The sequence below is a fragment of the Pimephales promelas genome, chromosome 4 (genome assembly GCF_988280905.1).
Source record: "Pimephales promelas chromosome 4, fPimPro1.hap1.1, whole genome shotgun sequence".
Taxonomy (NCBI): domain Eukaryota; kingdom Metazoa; phylum Chordata; class Actinopteri; order Cypriniformes; family Leuciscidae; genus Pimephales; species Pimephales promelas.
In genome coordinates, this window is record NC_142772.1 from 6,313,111 (window position 1) to 6,327,711 (window position 14,601).

The window sequence follows — 14,601 nt, forward strand, 5'->3', positions numbered from 1 at the left end:
AAATATGTTTCCGTCATAGTCTTATTCTATATAATTCTCTCCTCCCATAAATTTTGCGTCTGAAAGGGAAACCTTTTGCCTAATTTAAACAGCGCTAATTTTCACTGCGTGTCTGTAGTAAATCCTGACAGTAGTTTTTTTTAACATCAGGGGTCTCATTTATAAAACTGTGCGTAGGATCCTTACTAAAAGTGTACGTGCGCCCGAAAGCCAAAAATGGCGTACGCCAAAAAATATTCAGATTTATAAAACCGTTTGTATGCCAGAACCTGCGCAGAATTCACTTTATAAATCCCAGTCAGCCGAAGATTGTGCGCACGTGCGCCTCCTCCCCGAAATAACCATATATGGGGCTTACAACGCTTAGTTTAAATATGCATATCCTCAACTGCATATCATTATTCATCCACGTGGTACCATGTTAACGTACAAGACGTTAGGAAAATATGAAATACAGATGTGCCGCGTCACAATGAATTATTATTATTTATTTTTTAGTTGCGTATATCCTTGCCTTGTTTTTGAATCAAATAAATCAAATAGTGTAAAATACATTTCAGAGAAAGATTTTCTCAATCTGTTAATTTATATTTTTTAATGGAAACAGATAGACATGGTTGTGCATTATTTGCATGGAACTATTTTCTCAGACAATCTGCTATTATCATGATTATCTCTAGTTAAAACATTAAAATACAGCATTCCAGAGGAAAAGTGTTCGAAAGCATTGCATCCACAACACATATATATATTTCTATTTATTAAATGTACATTTTTTTTGTGTAACTTCTCAGTAATGATTTCATGTATTTTAAGTGATTAACTCCATTAATGAGAATGGCATATTTAATCTAAATGTTTATATCAGAAGTAAAACATAGTTTAAATCATTCTTTAATTTATTTAAAATGTTATCGAGAACGTGCACTGTATTTATTACTCATGAAGATTTACGGTTTTACTTCATCTGCCGTTAGATTATAGGCTATATGTGCGTCAGTTTCACTAAACGGCCCAACGCGCTCGCTGGCGCGGACATTTAATAAAGGATAGAGAGTGATAGTCTTGGTGAGTGATATTATATTTGTTCTCTATTATCTTTTTGTAGCTATAATTTTCTTTAGATTTTCGGTCGAAAAAGTGACCAAAAAGACATTTAACTCCAGCTCACCATCAGTGTCTCCAGAATGTGCGTACGCACGGCTTAAGGCTTAAGTTTGCTTAAAGTTTGCTTTTATAGATCACAACCTTTACGTGGAAACTGGCGTACGTACGTTTCCAGCCCCGCTTTGTGCGTACGCACGCTTTAATAAAGTAATTATTAATAACGAAATAACGTATTTATAGAGCACTTTTTTTGTGTGTGTCCTTGGATCTTCACTAGAGCCCGACCGATAAAGGATTTTGAAGGCCGATACCGCTACAAATATTTTTGGTTTTAAAATCCGATATTCCGATATATTAGCCGATATTTTTTTATTTATTTTTTTATTTCAGAAACGCGCAATAAAACATTAACAGATTTCCCTAACATTAGTTATTTGTAGTTATTTATTACAAATTACAAAGAGTTTTAACTAAAATAATATGTAATATGATAATGCATTTTAAAAAGAAACTTGTTTCTTTTATCGTCACAACAGAACAGACTGATGATATTGGCATTAGCTTTATGGTTATCTAGTCTATGAGTGTTTAGCTTGCCAACAGGAACGGTGTAGAGTGCCCTCTGGTGGACAAACTATACAACTCCAACACTCATGACATGGTTCAAGCGTGTTTCGTCCGTTTTTATTTTATTTTTTTAAATATTCATTTATCGGCCATTATAACTGCCTATACCGATAGTTTGGAAAATGCCTAATATCGGCCGATAATATCGGCCTACCGATATATCGGTCTGGCTCTAATCATCACTCAAGTAGTTATATTAAGATGTAGTTATAGGTGTTCAGATTCTATATACAGTTAATGAATCGGAGGAAATATTCCCGTCCAAGCATTTAGATGCCTTAAACTGCAATCATTGTGCTGATGTGTGATGAGTGCTTCATGTCTCTCGTTCTGTCTCTCTCATTAGTGTTCAGCATGGGTAATAATGCTTATGGGCAGTGTGGGAGGAAGATTGTGGAGGATGAAGTGTACAGGTTTGTCCTTCAGCAACATATGTCCAATATTCTGGAAACTACTTCACATTATGAACTATTGCTTTCCCTGGATGCCAGTAGCCTTGAATTATCCACTGTGCATAACTTTGATATGCTATATTTTGTGATTTGCTTAGAGTGAAATGATTTTTCAGTATAATGGGGAATTGGGTTTATAATTCATTTATAATAATGTTCGGCAATATTATCAACTCAAACACAAACCATTTTCATCCAAGCAGAGAATGTTATGTTCTAGTTTACATACATACTCTTGTTTCCTTGGCTAATATCCACATATTCCTGAGCAAATGGGTTAAGCTGCTTTTTTTCTTCTTGATTTCTGTCTAATGGCTGTCATTTTCCTATATTCCCTGCAGTGGCAGTCATCTTGTTCACAAGATTGAGGGTTTTGACAGTCGAGTCACTCAGGTACGTGATGACACTTTACTTTATAAGCATGATAATTTGGTTATTCATATGTGATGGTAAATACAACGATATAAGGATTGAAATCATGTGATGCATAATATATTGTTTACAAGACACAACATTTTTTGTAGTAATAATAGATCCTATTAATCCTCTGGTGCTGTTCATTCATTTTTGACTGAAAAATGTTGTTTTACCATCATAATGGTATGCAACTTGGTACTTGCGGTGTGAACACACACACACACACACACACACACACACAGAAAAAAACATGGATATGTTTCAAAAAGGCTAAATGGTCCTGAAAAAAAAAAATCTTTTATTGTTCGCAGTCAAAAAATACCACATTAGAAATGAATGGGAGACGAATTTCATCAATTAGAAATGTTTGGGAATGCGTACAAAAAATTCTAATGAAAGCTCATCCTTTGAGAAATCAACTTCAAATTTGAAACACAGCTCATTTCGATTTTCTCCTAGCTTTAGAGTAAAATATGTTTTGGAAAATGTATATTTCATTTAAAAATGGTGAATGGTATTTTTGTGCATTTTTTTATAACAAGAAATGTAAAATTGTCAACTTTTTTTCACTTTCAACTTCAAGTGTCTTCTCTAAAAAGAGACCAAACTTTAGTCTGTGCACTGAATCATTCTTAAAAAGATTTAAATTGGAAATTTAATTTTCAGGTCCAAGCTCAAAAAGTGAATAAATGGATTATAATTATATTATGAATAATAATTCAATTATGGATTAATTTTGTACCATAAAACCCCCTAAAAAAACTTTTTTTACATTTATTTATCAAACTGAAATGTAAATAAAAAATAAATGAAAAAAGTCAGCCATTTTTAACCGACACGCGAACAGTTTCAAATGGTTAATTTACTTAATGTACCCAAATTTATCTCAGGTTTTCTTCCTTTGTTGGAAATTCACCATTCTAACTTTCATTTAACCTTCAAATGGTCTTTGTTTCCTGTTTACACTTCTGGGCTTCGGGGTCTATAGAGCTGGTAAGTCCCGCCCATCCGTAAAACTTCAAGTGGACCTCTAGGTTGAAAAAGCGTCAATGCAAGTGAATGAGAGAAAATATTTATTTTCTGATCCCGTTTGAATTGTGCCATGAATGTAACATATGTTGTCTGTGAATTTTTTATATAATTTCTCATGTAATGAGTTTGACAGTATATTGTATGATTCTTTGGCTAGCAGTTGTGGAATCGACATAACGAGAAAGACTACACGTCGCATATGTAACACATTTTCCCTCCACAAATCACGGTTTTCACCACGCTCAACTAGTTTGTCCTCTCCCTGAAAGAAGGTGGTCAAGTGCACCAAAGACACAGGCATGTTTAGCGGGATCCGTGTGCTAGTGGGGGTGATGTATATCAAACACGTCGAAAGAGTTGTAGTCCACAAAGTGCTCTCACACAAAGTCTAACCGTATGAAAATTCTACCCGCTAAATTGTTGCATTCTTTTCACGAAACATTATATAAAAAATTCACAGACAACATATGTTACATTCATTGCACAATTCAAACGGGATTAGAAAATAATTATTTCCTCTCATTCACTTGCATTGACGGTTTTTCAACCTAGAGGTCCAGCGGGGCTGGCGGAAGGGGCGGGACTTACCAGCTCTATACGACCCCAACAATTGATTGAGTAATTGTACAAAAAATATACATTTTTAATCATACAAATAATATATAATTTTGTTTACTTCTCATCTATTCATTGATGCTGTGTTTTTGGAGATATAAAGTACTTTTGTATCCATATACCACACAATTCCTCAACTACACCATTAGCTTGCATATGAAATATTATTTTTTTATGATACATTGCATTTATGCTCTAGTACTAGGCCTTCATTTCTGTGTAAAAGTTTGTATTTTCAGTGTATTTTGAGATTTTTTTTTGACACAGGAAGAAAATATTTTTCAAATATTTTTTTTTCAAATATGAAAAGTTTTTTTCACATTTCCCATTCATTTCAATGTGGGGTCATTTTTACACAACTTCAGAACAACCGAATCAAGCCCAGTTTTTTTTTTGTCCGTATAGACCATTTCACAAGATTTAAACAACACTGGTCCAGAAACACTTCCTGTTTCAGTTTGTAACTGTTTTCTTTATTTTACATGTAAAGAAAAAAATCTTAAAGATGTTTGTTTAACTTTTTGATTCAGTTTTAAATGTTCTGTTGGTTGTATTTTATCCCAGCTTTTATGTAGTGTTAAAAAACTGAAACAGGAAGTGCTTCTGGACCAGTGTTGTTTACATCTTGTGAAATGGTCTATAGGTAGATAATGTATGAAAAGTCAAAAAATCTTATTCCACTGAGATGAAGGGAACCTTTTTTTTATTAAGTAAAAGTCGATTGGGGTCGTATTGACCCCATGACCCAATTGAGGCTTAAACAAAATATGATCTATTATGATTTTCCTTTGAATCTGGGTTGAGATATGACCTGGACCTGTCTGTGTGAGATTCACTCCAACTGTCCTGCTCCTCTCGTCCTGTAGGTGGCTTGTGGGCAGGATCACAGTTTGTTTCTAACAGAAACAGAAACAGTATATGCCTGTGGGTGGGGGGCAGATGGACAAACAGGTTTGTTTCACCCTCCGTCTCCCTCTTTTTGTTGCACTCCATTATTAAACCTGCCTAAAGGCGTTTAAAAAAAAAACACTAGGTGACTCATATCTAAAAACATGAGCCTTCCCTCACATTTAATGTCTCTGGAATGTATTTTAAGGTCTGGGCCATCACAACAAGGCCTCCTGTCCAGTGCCCGTCGGAGGAGATCTCTCTGGGGTCAAAGTTCAACAGGTGGCCACATATGGAGACTGTAGTTTGGCTGTGTCCACAGATGGGCAGGTTTTTGGTTGGGGAAACTCTGAGTACCTGCAGCTGGCATCTGTCACTGAGGCCACACAGGTAAAGAGGTCAACACACACAACAACTGGCAAACAATACCACAAATGATAAAGTGACCATTCACTGTTATTGAATTATCCTGATATGTACATAAAAGTATGTGTAAAAACAACAATACCAGGCTGTGCAGCTCATTTGTTGAGCCTGATTTGAATTGAGTTTATTATGGATTGCCTCTGATTTCCAGATTAGCTCGCCACGGCTGCTGCCCCTGAGGGGTGTGGGTCGAGTCAAACAGGCGGCATGTGGAGGAACACAGGTGGCTGTACTGAACGGTAAGATTACAGTCTTATTGTGGCAAAACATCCTAGAGGTTCCTGGAACAAACAGTTCATTACACTTGCAAAAAACACAAGTACCACCATTGTGTCCTCTGAAGTACAATATAAATAGTACATAAATATGGCAATTATTTAGTACCATAACATTTATATCTACTTCAGTCAAGGAACTCTAGATCTGCAAGCTGTCTCACTATAACTACAAGCCTCTTCTGATTCTGCAGCCAATGAGATTGCTTGCTTAACATTTACACAGTATGGTCCAGTGTTCACTGTAAGCTAGTCCTGTAGCGTGCCTATCAGAGTTCCTCTGTCGGAACCCCTCCACCTGCCTAGATCTGCTACAGGATTTATATGTATATTCCAGCGTTCATTTCGTTTGACGACATTTTGTCACAGACAAAAACGAGATGAGGATTTACAGTAGTTTTATTTTTATATTTTCTCTTTTCCTTCCTTACTTAATACGTTAGTCCATTATTTTTTTATAATTTTGTTGTGCTTTTAAAATATGCAAATAGTTTTAGTTTGAAAAAATATAGACCAATTTGTTATGTGAACACGAAAATATTTATTCCAGTTCCTGAAAAAACAAATATTATTGTGTTGTGATATTATTAAAGTTTCTATTTATCCTATTAAATTTAATTAAATTTGTTGTAAATATGAAAATAACGTTTTATTTTAATTCTGCATAACAAATGTCTAATAATATTAAATATTGTTCAATGATAGTTTCGATTGTCATCACACTAGAAATGGAAGTTCCAGTCATTGATTTAGTACCTTTGAGATACTAGTTTTTATATTAATATTTTGATACTTTGAACTAAATAAAAAACAGTTTTAAATGACAAAAACTACGACGAAAATCTATTGACAATTTTATCAACTAAATAAAAACTAGACGAAAATGTGTAGTAGGGACGATTTGGTAAGAGATCCAGTCAGAACTAGGGTTGCCAACCGTTCCGTATAATACGGAATTGTTCCGTATTTGACACATAAAAGTCTTGTTCCGTATTGAACTGATACGAAATGCTTTTTGTTCCGTATTTTTGAAAATCAATTCAGTGCAAATCCATGACGGACACATAGCTTCTAATATAAGTCAGACAGGCTATGAATGAACGAAGACCAGCTATAATGGAAAATTTGCCATAGATAGATTATATGAAATAGTATTATGTTGTAAAGACAATCAACATATGTGCATAAATTCTGGACGTGAGAGAGAGAGAAAAAAATCACAGGACAGCTAGGTTAATAACTTTTGAAGGCTGGCTCTATTTATCATCAAAACAAAAATAAATGACAACTAGATTAGATGGATGAGGGCGAGGGTGATCCTCGCTCCGATGCGGGACAACATGTCATCAAACTGGGCGTGTGACAGACGGAAGTACCGCTGACAGCGGCCGTCATCCAGCGCATCTCCTGGAGCGAGCAAATGGTGAAACTCGCCAAACGGTTCGGCTCCGAAGGGTCCGGTGGACACAAATATATACGGCGACGATGATCCCCACGCCGCTGTTCTGCTCTCCAGAGTAAATACAGAGCGGTAACTCTCTTGATGAATGCTCGGTCGACATAAAAACAATGGCCGCCAGCGGATTTCGATTCTGACGCGCATAAATTTCGCTTCAAACTTTTGTTTTTACGCGCGCCAGTTTCGCTCTTGACACGCGAATTAACACAAAGTGGTCAAGCGTCAAAAAAAAAAAATTAAGATTTCCCCTGGGCGAAAAATTAAGTTTCCCCAATCTTCTCAAAACTCGGGATTCTGATAGAGGGCCATGAGACTTAGACCTGAGTGAAACAATGGAGGCTCTAGACCCTTCCAGAGCTGAGATATCGAAACTCAAAATTTCGACCAGAAAAAAAAACGACAGTGTTACCCCTTACATTTTTTTTGGGGGAAAAATTAAGTATCCCCAATCTTCTCGAAACTCTGGATTCTGATAGAGGGCACTGAGACTTACACCTGAGTGCAAAAATGGAGGCTCTAGACCCTTCCAGAGCTGAGATATCAACACTCAAAATTTCGACCCGAAAAAAAAAGACAGTGTTACCCCTTACGTTTTTTTTTTTGGGCGAAAAATTAAGTTGCCCCAATCTTCTCGAAACTCTGGATTCTGATAGAGGGCACTGAGACTTACACCTGAGTGCAAAAATGGAGGCTCTAGACCCTTTCAGAGCTGAGATATCGAAAATCAAAATTTCGACCCGAAAAAAAAACGACAGTGTTACCCCTTACGGTTTTTTTTTTTTGGGCGAAAAATTAAGTATCCCCAATCTTCTCGAAACTCTGGATTCTGATAGAGGGCACTGAGACTTACACCTGAGTGCAAAAATGGAGGCTCTAGACCCTTCCAGAGCTGAGATATCGAAACTCAAAATTTCGACCCGAAAAAAAACGACAGTGTTACCCCTTACGTTTTTTTTTTGGGGCGAAAAATTATGTATCCTCAATCTTCTCGAAACTCTGGATTATGATAGAGGGCACTGAGACTTACACCTGAGTGCAAAAATGGAGGCTCTAGACCCTTCCAGAGCTGAGATATCGAAACTCAAAATTTCGACCAGAAAAAAAACCGACAGTGTTACCCCTTACGTTTTTTTTTGTTTGGGCGAAAAATTAAGTATCCCCAATCTTCTCGAAACTCTGGATTCTGTTAGAGGGCACTGAGACTTAAACCTGAGTGCAAAAATGGAGGCTTTAGACCCTTCCAGAGCTGAGATATCGAAACTCAAAATTTCGACCCGAAAAAAAAAAACGACAGTGTTACCCCTTACGTTTTTTTTTTTTGGGCGAAAAATTTAGTATCCCCAATCTTCTTGAAACTCTGGATTCTGATAGAGGGCACTGAGACTTTCACCTGAGTGCAAAAATGGAGGCTCTAGACCCTTCCAGAGCTGAGATATCGAAACTCAAAATTTCAACCCGAAAAAAAAACCGACAGTGTTACCCCTTACGTTTTTTTTTGGGGCGAAAAATTAAGTATCCCCAATCTTCTCGAAACTCTAGATTCTGATAGAGGGTACTGAGACTTACACCTGAGTGCAAAAATGGAGGCTCTAGACCCTTCCAGAGCTGAGATATCGAAACTCAAAATTTCGACCCGAAAAAAAAAACGACAGTGTTACCCCTTACGTTTTTTTTTTGGGGCGAAAAATTAAGTATCCCCAATCTTCTCGAAACTCTGGATTCTGATAGAGGGCACTGAGACTTACACCTGAGTGCAAAAATGGAGGCTCTAGACCCTTCCAGAGCTGAAATATCGAAACTCAAAATTTCGACCCGAAAAAAAACGACAGTGTTACCCCTTACGTTTTTTTTTTTTGGGCGAAAAATTTAGTATCCCCAATCTTCTCGAAACCCTGGATTCTGATAGAGGGCACTGAGACTTACACCTGAGTGCAAAAATGGAGGCTCTAGACCCTTCCAGAGCTGAGATATCGAAAATCAAAATTTCGACCCGAAAAAAAAAAAAATGACAGTTTTACCCCTTACATTTTTTTTTTTGGGCGAAAAATTAAGTATCCCCAATCTTCTCAAAACTCTGGATTCTGATAGAGGGCACTGAGACTTACACCTGAGTGCAAAAATGGAGGCTCTAGACCCTTCCAGAGCTGAGATATCAAAACTCAACATTTCGACCCGAAAAAAAAGACAGTGTTACCCCTTACGTTTTTTTTTTTTGGGCCAAAAATTAAGTATCCCCAATCTTCTCGAAACTCTGGATTCTGATAGAGGGCACTGAGACTTACACCTGAGTGCAAAAATGGAGGCTCTAGACCCTTCCAGAGCTGAGATATCGAAACTCAAAATTTCGAGCCGAAAAAAAAAACGACAGTGTTACCCCTTACGTTTTTTTTTTGGGCGAAAAATTTAGTATCCCCAATCTTCTCGAAACTCTGGATTCTGATAGAGGGCACTGAGACTTACACCTGAGTGCAAAAATGGAGGCTCTAGACCCTTCCAGAGCTGAGATATCGAAACTCAAAATTTCGACCCGAAAAAAAACCGACAGTGTTACTTACCCCTTACGTTTTTTTTTTGGGCGAAAAATTTAGTATCCCTAATCTTCTCGAAACTCTGGATTCTGATAGAGGGCACTGAGACTTACACCTGAGGGCAAAAATGGAGGCTCTAGACCCTTCCAGAGCTGAGATATCGAAAATCAAAATTTCGACCCGAAAAAAAAAAACGACAGTGTTACCCCTTACGTTTTTTTTTTTTGGGCGAAAAATTAAGTATCCCCAATCTTCTCGAAACTCTGGATTCTGATAGAGGGCACTGAGACTTACACCTGAGTGCAAAAATGGAGGCTCTAGACCCTTCCAGAGCTGAGATATCGAAACTCAAAATTTCGACCCGAAAAAAAAAACGACAGTGTTACCCCTTACGTTTTTTTTTTGGGCGAAAAATTAAGTATCCCCAATCTTCTCTCAACTCTGGATTCTGATAGAGGGCACTGAGACTTACACCTGAGTGCAAAAATGGAGGCTCTAGACCCTTCCAGAGCTGAGATATCGCAACTCAACATTTCGACCCGAAAAAAAAACGACAGTGTTACCCCTTACGGTTTTTTTTTTTTGGGCGAAAAATTAAGTATCCCCAATCTTCTCGAAACTCTGGATTCTGATAGAGGGCACTGAGACTTACACCTGAGTGCAAAAATGGAGGCTCTAGACCCTTCCAGAGCTGAGATATCGCAACTCAAAATTTCGACCCGAAAAAAAACCGACAGTGTTACCCCTTACGTTTTTTTATTTGGGCGAAAAATTTAGTATCCCCAATCATCTCGAAACAATGGATTCTGATAGAGGGTACTGAGACTTACACCTGAGTGCAAAAATGGAGGCTCTAGACCCTTCCAGAGCTGAGATATCGAAACTCAAAATTTCGACCCGAAAAAAAAACGACAGTGTTACCCCTTACGTTTTTTTTTTTTGGCGAAAAATTAAGTATCCCCAATCTTCTCAAAACTCTGGATTCTGATAGAGGGCACTGAGACTTACACCTGAGTGCAAAAATGGAGGCTCTAGACCCTTCCAGAGCTGAGATATCGCAACTCAAAATTTCGACCCGAAAAAAAAAAACGACAGTGTTACCCCTTACGTTTATTTTTTTTTTTGGGCGAAAAATTAAGTATCCCCAATCTTCTCGAACTCTGGATTCTGATAGAGGGCACTGAGACTTACACCTGAGTGCAAAAATGGAGGCTCTAAACCCTTCCAGAGCTGAGATATCAAACTCAAAATTTCGACCCGAAAAAAAAAACGACAGTGTTACCCCTTACGTTTTTTTTTGGGCGAAAAATTTAGTATCCCCAATCTTCTCGAAACTCTGGATTCTGATAGAGGGCACTGAGACTTACACCTGAGTGCAAAAATGGAGGCTCTAGACCCTTCAAGAGCTGAGATATCGAAACTCAAAATTTCGACCCGAAAAAAAAAACGACAGTGTTACCCCTTACGTTTTTTTTTTTTTTGGGCGAAAAATTAAGTATCCCCAATCTTCTCGAAACTCTGGATTCTGATAGAGGGCACTGAGACTTACACCTGAGTGCAAAAATGGAGGCTCTAGACCCTTCCAGAGCTGAGATATCGAAACTCAAAATTTCGACCCGAAAAAAAAACGACAGTGTTACCCCTTACGTTTTTTTTTTTTGGGCTAAAAATTTAGTATCCCCAATCTTCTCTAAACTCTGGATTCTGGTAGAGGGCACTGAGACTTACACCTGAGTGCAAAAATGGAGGCTCTAGACCCTTCCAGAGCTGAGATATCGAAAATCAAAATTTCGACCCGAAAAAAACAACAACAGTGTTACCCCTTACGTTTTTTTTTTTTGGGCGAAAAATTAAGTATCCCCAATCTTCTCGAAACTCTGGATTCTGATAGAGGGCACTGAGACTTACACCTGAGTGCAAAAATGGAGGCTCTAGACCCTTACAGAGCTGAGATATCGAAACTTTTAAAAATTTCGACCCGAAAAAAAAACGACAGTGTTACCCCTTACGTTTTTTTTTTTTGGACGAAAAATTAAGTATCCCAAATCTTCTCGAAACTCTGGATTCTGATAGAGGGCACTGAGACTTACAACTGAGTGCAAAAATGGAGGCTCTAGACCCTTCCAGAGCTGAGATATCGAAACTCAAAATTTCGACCCGAAAAAAAAACGACAGTGTTACCCCTTACGTTTTTTTTTTTTTGGGCGAAAAATTAAGTATCCCCAATCTTCTCGAAACTCTGGATTCTGATAGAGGGCACTGAGACTTACACCTGAGTGCAAAAATGGAGGCTCTAGACCCTTCCAAAGCTGAGATATAAAAACTCAAAATTTCGACCCGAAAAAAAACGACAGTGTTACCCCTTACGTTTTTTTTTTGGGGCGAAAAATCTAGTATCCCCAATCTTCTCGAAACTCTGGATTCTGATAGAGGGCACTGAGACTTACACCTGAGTGCAAAAATGGAGGCTCTAGACCCTTCCAGAGCTGAGATATCGAAACTCAAAATTTCGACCCGAAAAAAAACGACAGTGTTACCCCTTACGTTTTTTTTTTTTGGGCGAAAAATTAAGTATCCCCAATCTTCTCGAAACTCTGGATTCTGATAGAGGGCACTGAGACTTACACCTGAGTGCAAAAATGGAGGCTCTAGACCCTTCCAGAGCTGAGATATCGAAACTCAAAATTTCGACCCGAAAAAAAACCGACAGTGTTACCCCTTACGTTTTTTTTTTTTTGGGCGAAAAATTTAGTATCCCCAATCTTCTCGAAACAATGGATTCTGATAGAGGGTACTGAGACTTACACCTGAGTGCAAAAATGGAGGCTCTAGACCCTTCCAGAGCTGAGATATCGATACTTAAAATTTCGACCCGAAAAAAAAAACGACAGTGTTACCCCTTACGTTTTTTTTTTTTGGGCGAAAAATTAAGTATCCCCAATCTTCTCAAAACTCTGGATTCTGATAGAGGGCACTGAGACTTACACCTGAGTGCAAAAATGGAGGCTCTAGACCCTTCCAGAGCTGAGATATCGAAACTAAAAATTTCGACCCGAAAAAAAAACGACAGTGTTACCCCTTACGTTTATTTTTTTTTGGGGCGAAAAATTAAGTATCCCCAATCTTCTCGAAACTCTGGATTCTGATAGAGGGCACTGAGACTTACACCTGAGTGCAAAAATGGAGGCTCTAGACCCTTCCAGAGCTGAGATATCGAAACTCAAAATTTCGACCCGAAAAAAAAAAGACAGTGTTACCCCTTACGTTTTTTTTTTTGGGCGAAAAATTAAGTATCCCCAATCTTCTCGAAACTCTAGATTCTGATAGAGGGCACTGAGACTTACACCTGAGTGCAAAAATGGAGGCTCTAGACCCTTCCAGAGCTGAGATATCGAAACTCAAAATTTCGACCCGAAAAAAAAAACGACAGTGTTACCCCTTACGTTTTTTTTTTTGGGCGAAAAATTTAGTATCCCCAATCTTCTCGAAACTCTGGATTCTGATAGAGGGCACTGAGACTTACACCTGAGTGCAAAAATGGAGGCTCTAGACCCTTCCAAAGCTGAGATATCAAAACTCAAAATTTCGACCCGAAAAAAAAACGACAGTGTTACCCCTTACGTTTTTTTTTTTTTGGGCGAAAAATCTAGTATCCCCAATCTTCTCGAAACTCTGGATTCTGATAGAGGGCACTGAGACTTACACCTGAGTGCAAAAATGGAGGCTCTAGACCCTTCCAGAGCTGAGATATCGAAACTCAAAATTTCGACCCAAAAAAAAAAACGACAGTGTTACCCCTTACGTTTTTTTTTTTTTTGGGCGAAAAATTAAGTATCCCCAATCTTCTCGAAACTCTGGATTCTGATAGAGGGCACTGAGACTTACACCTGAGTGCAAAAATGGAGGCTCTAGACCCTTCCAGAGCTGAGATATCGAAACTCAAAATTTCGACCCGAAAAAAAACCGACAGTGTTACCCCTTACGTTTTTTTTTTTTTGGGCGAAAAATTTAGTATCCCCAATCTTCTCGAAACAATGGATTCTGATAGAGGGTACTGAGACTTACACCTGAGTGCAAAAATGGAGGCTCTAGCCCCTTCCAGAGCTGAGATATCGAAACTCAAAATTTCGACCCGAAAAAAAAAACGACAGTGTTACCCCTTACGTTTTTTTTTTTTGGGCGAAAAATTAAGTATCCCCAATCTTCTCAAAACTCTGGATTCTGATAGAGGGCACTGAGACTTACACCTGAGTGCAAAAATGGAGGCTCTAGACCCTTCCAGAGCTGAGATATCGAAACTCAAAATTTCAACCCGAAAAAAAAAACGACAGTGTTACCCCTTACGTTTTTTTTTTGGGCGAAAAATTAAGTATCCCCAATCTTCTCGAAACTCTAGATTCTGATAGAGGGTACTGAGACTTACACCTGAGTGCAAAAATGGAGGCTCTAGACCCTTCCAGAGCTGAGATATCGAAACTCAAAATTTCGACCCGAAAAAAAAAAACGACAGTGTTACCCCTTACGTTTTTTTTTTGGGGCGAAAAATTAAGTATCCCCAATCTTCTCGAAACTCTGGATTCTGATAGAGGGCACTGAGACTTACACCTGAGTGCAAAAATGGAGGCTCTAGACCCTTCCAGAGCTGAAATATCGAAACTCAAAATTTCGACCCGAAAAAAAACGACAGTGTTACTTCTTACGTTTTTTTTTTTTGGGCGAAAAATTTAGTATCCCCAATCTTCTCGAAACCCTGGATTCTGATAGAGGGCACTGAG

At 38.1% G+C, this 14,601-nt stretch overlaps 1 protein-coding gene across 1 annotated transcript in view; it reads left to right on the forward strand.

Moving 5' to 3' along the window:
- The window catches only part of rcc1l (RCC1 like), a 79,767-nt gene that overhangs the window by 7,802 nt on the left and 57,364 nt on the right, over positions 1-14,601 (forward strand). The window contains exons 5-9 of the mRNA XM_039662535.2: positions 2,081-2,147; positions 2,528-2,579; positions 5,117-5,201; positions 5,347-5,528; positions 5,716-5,803. Coding sequence (XP_039518469.2) covers positions 2,081-2,147; positions 2,528-2,579; positions 5,117-5,201; positions 5,347-5,528; positions 5,716-5,803 — 474 coding nt within the window. The remainder of the gene's footprint in view (positions 1-2,080; positions 2,148-2,527; positions 2,580-5,116; positions 5,202-5,346; positions 5,529-5,715; positions 5,804-14,601) is intronic.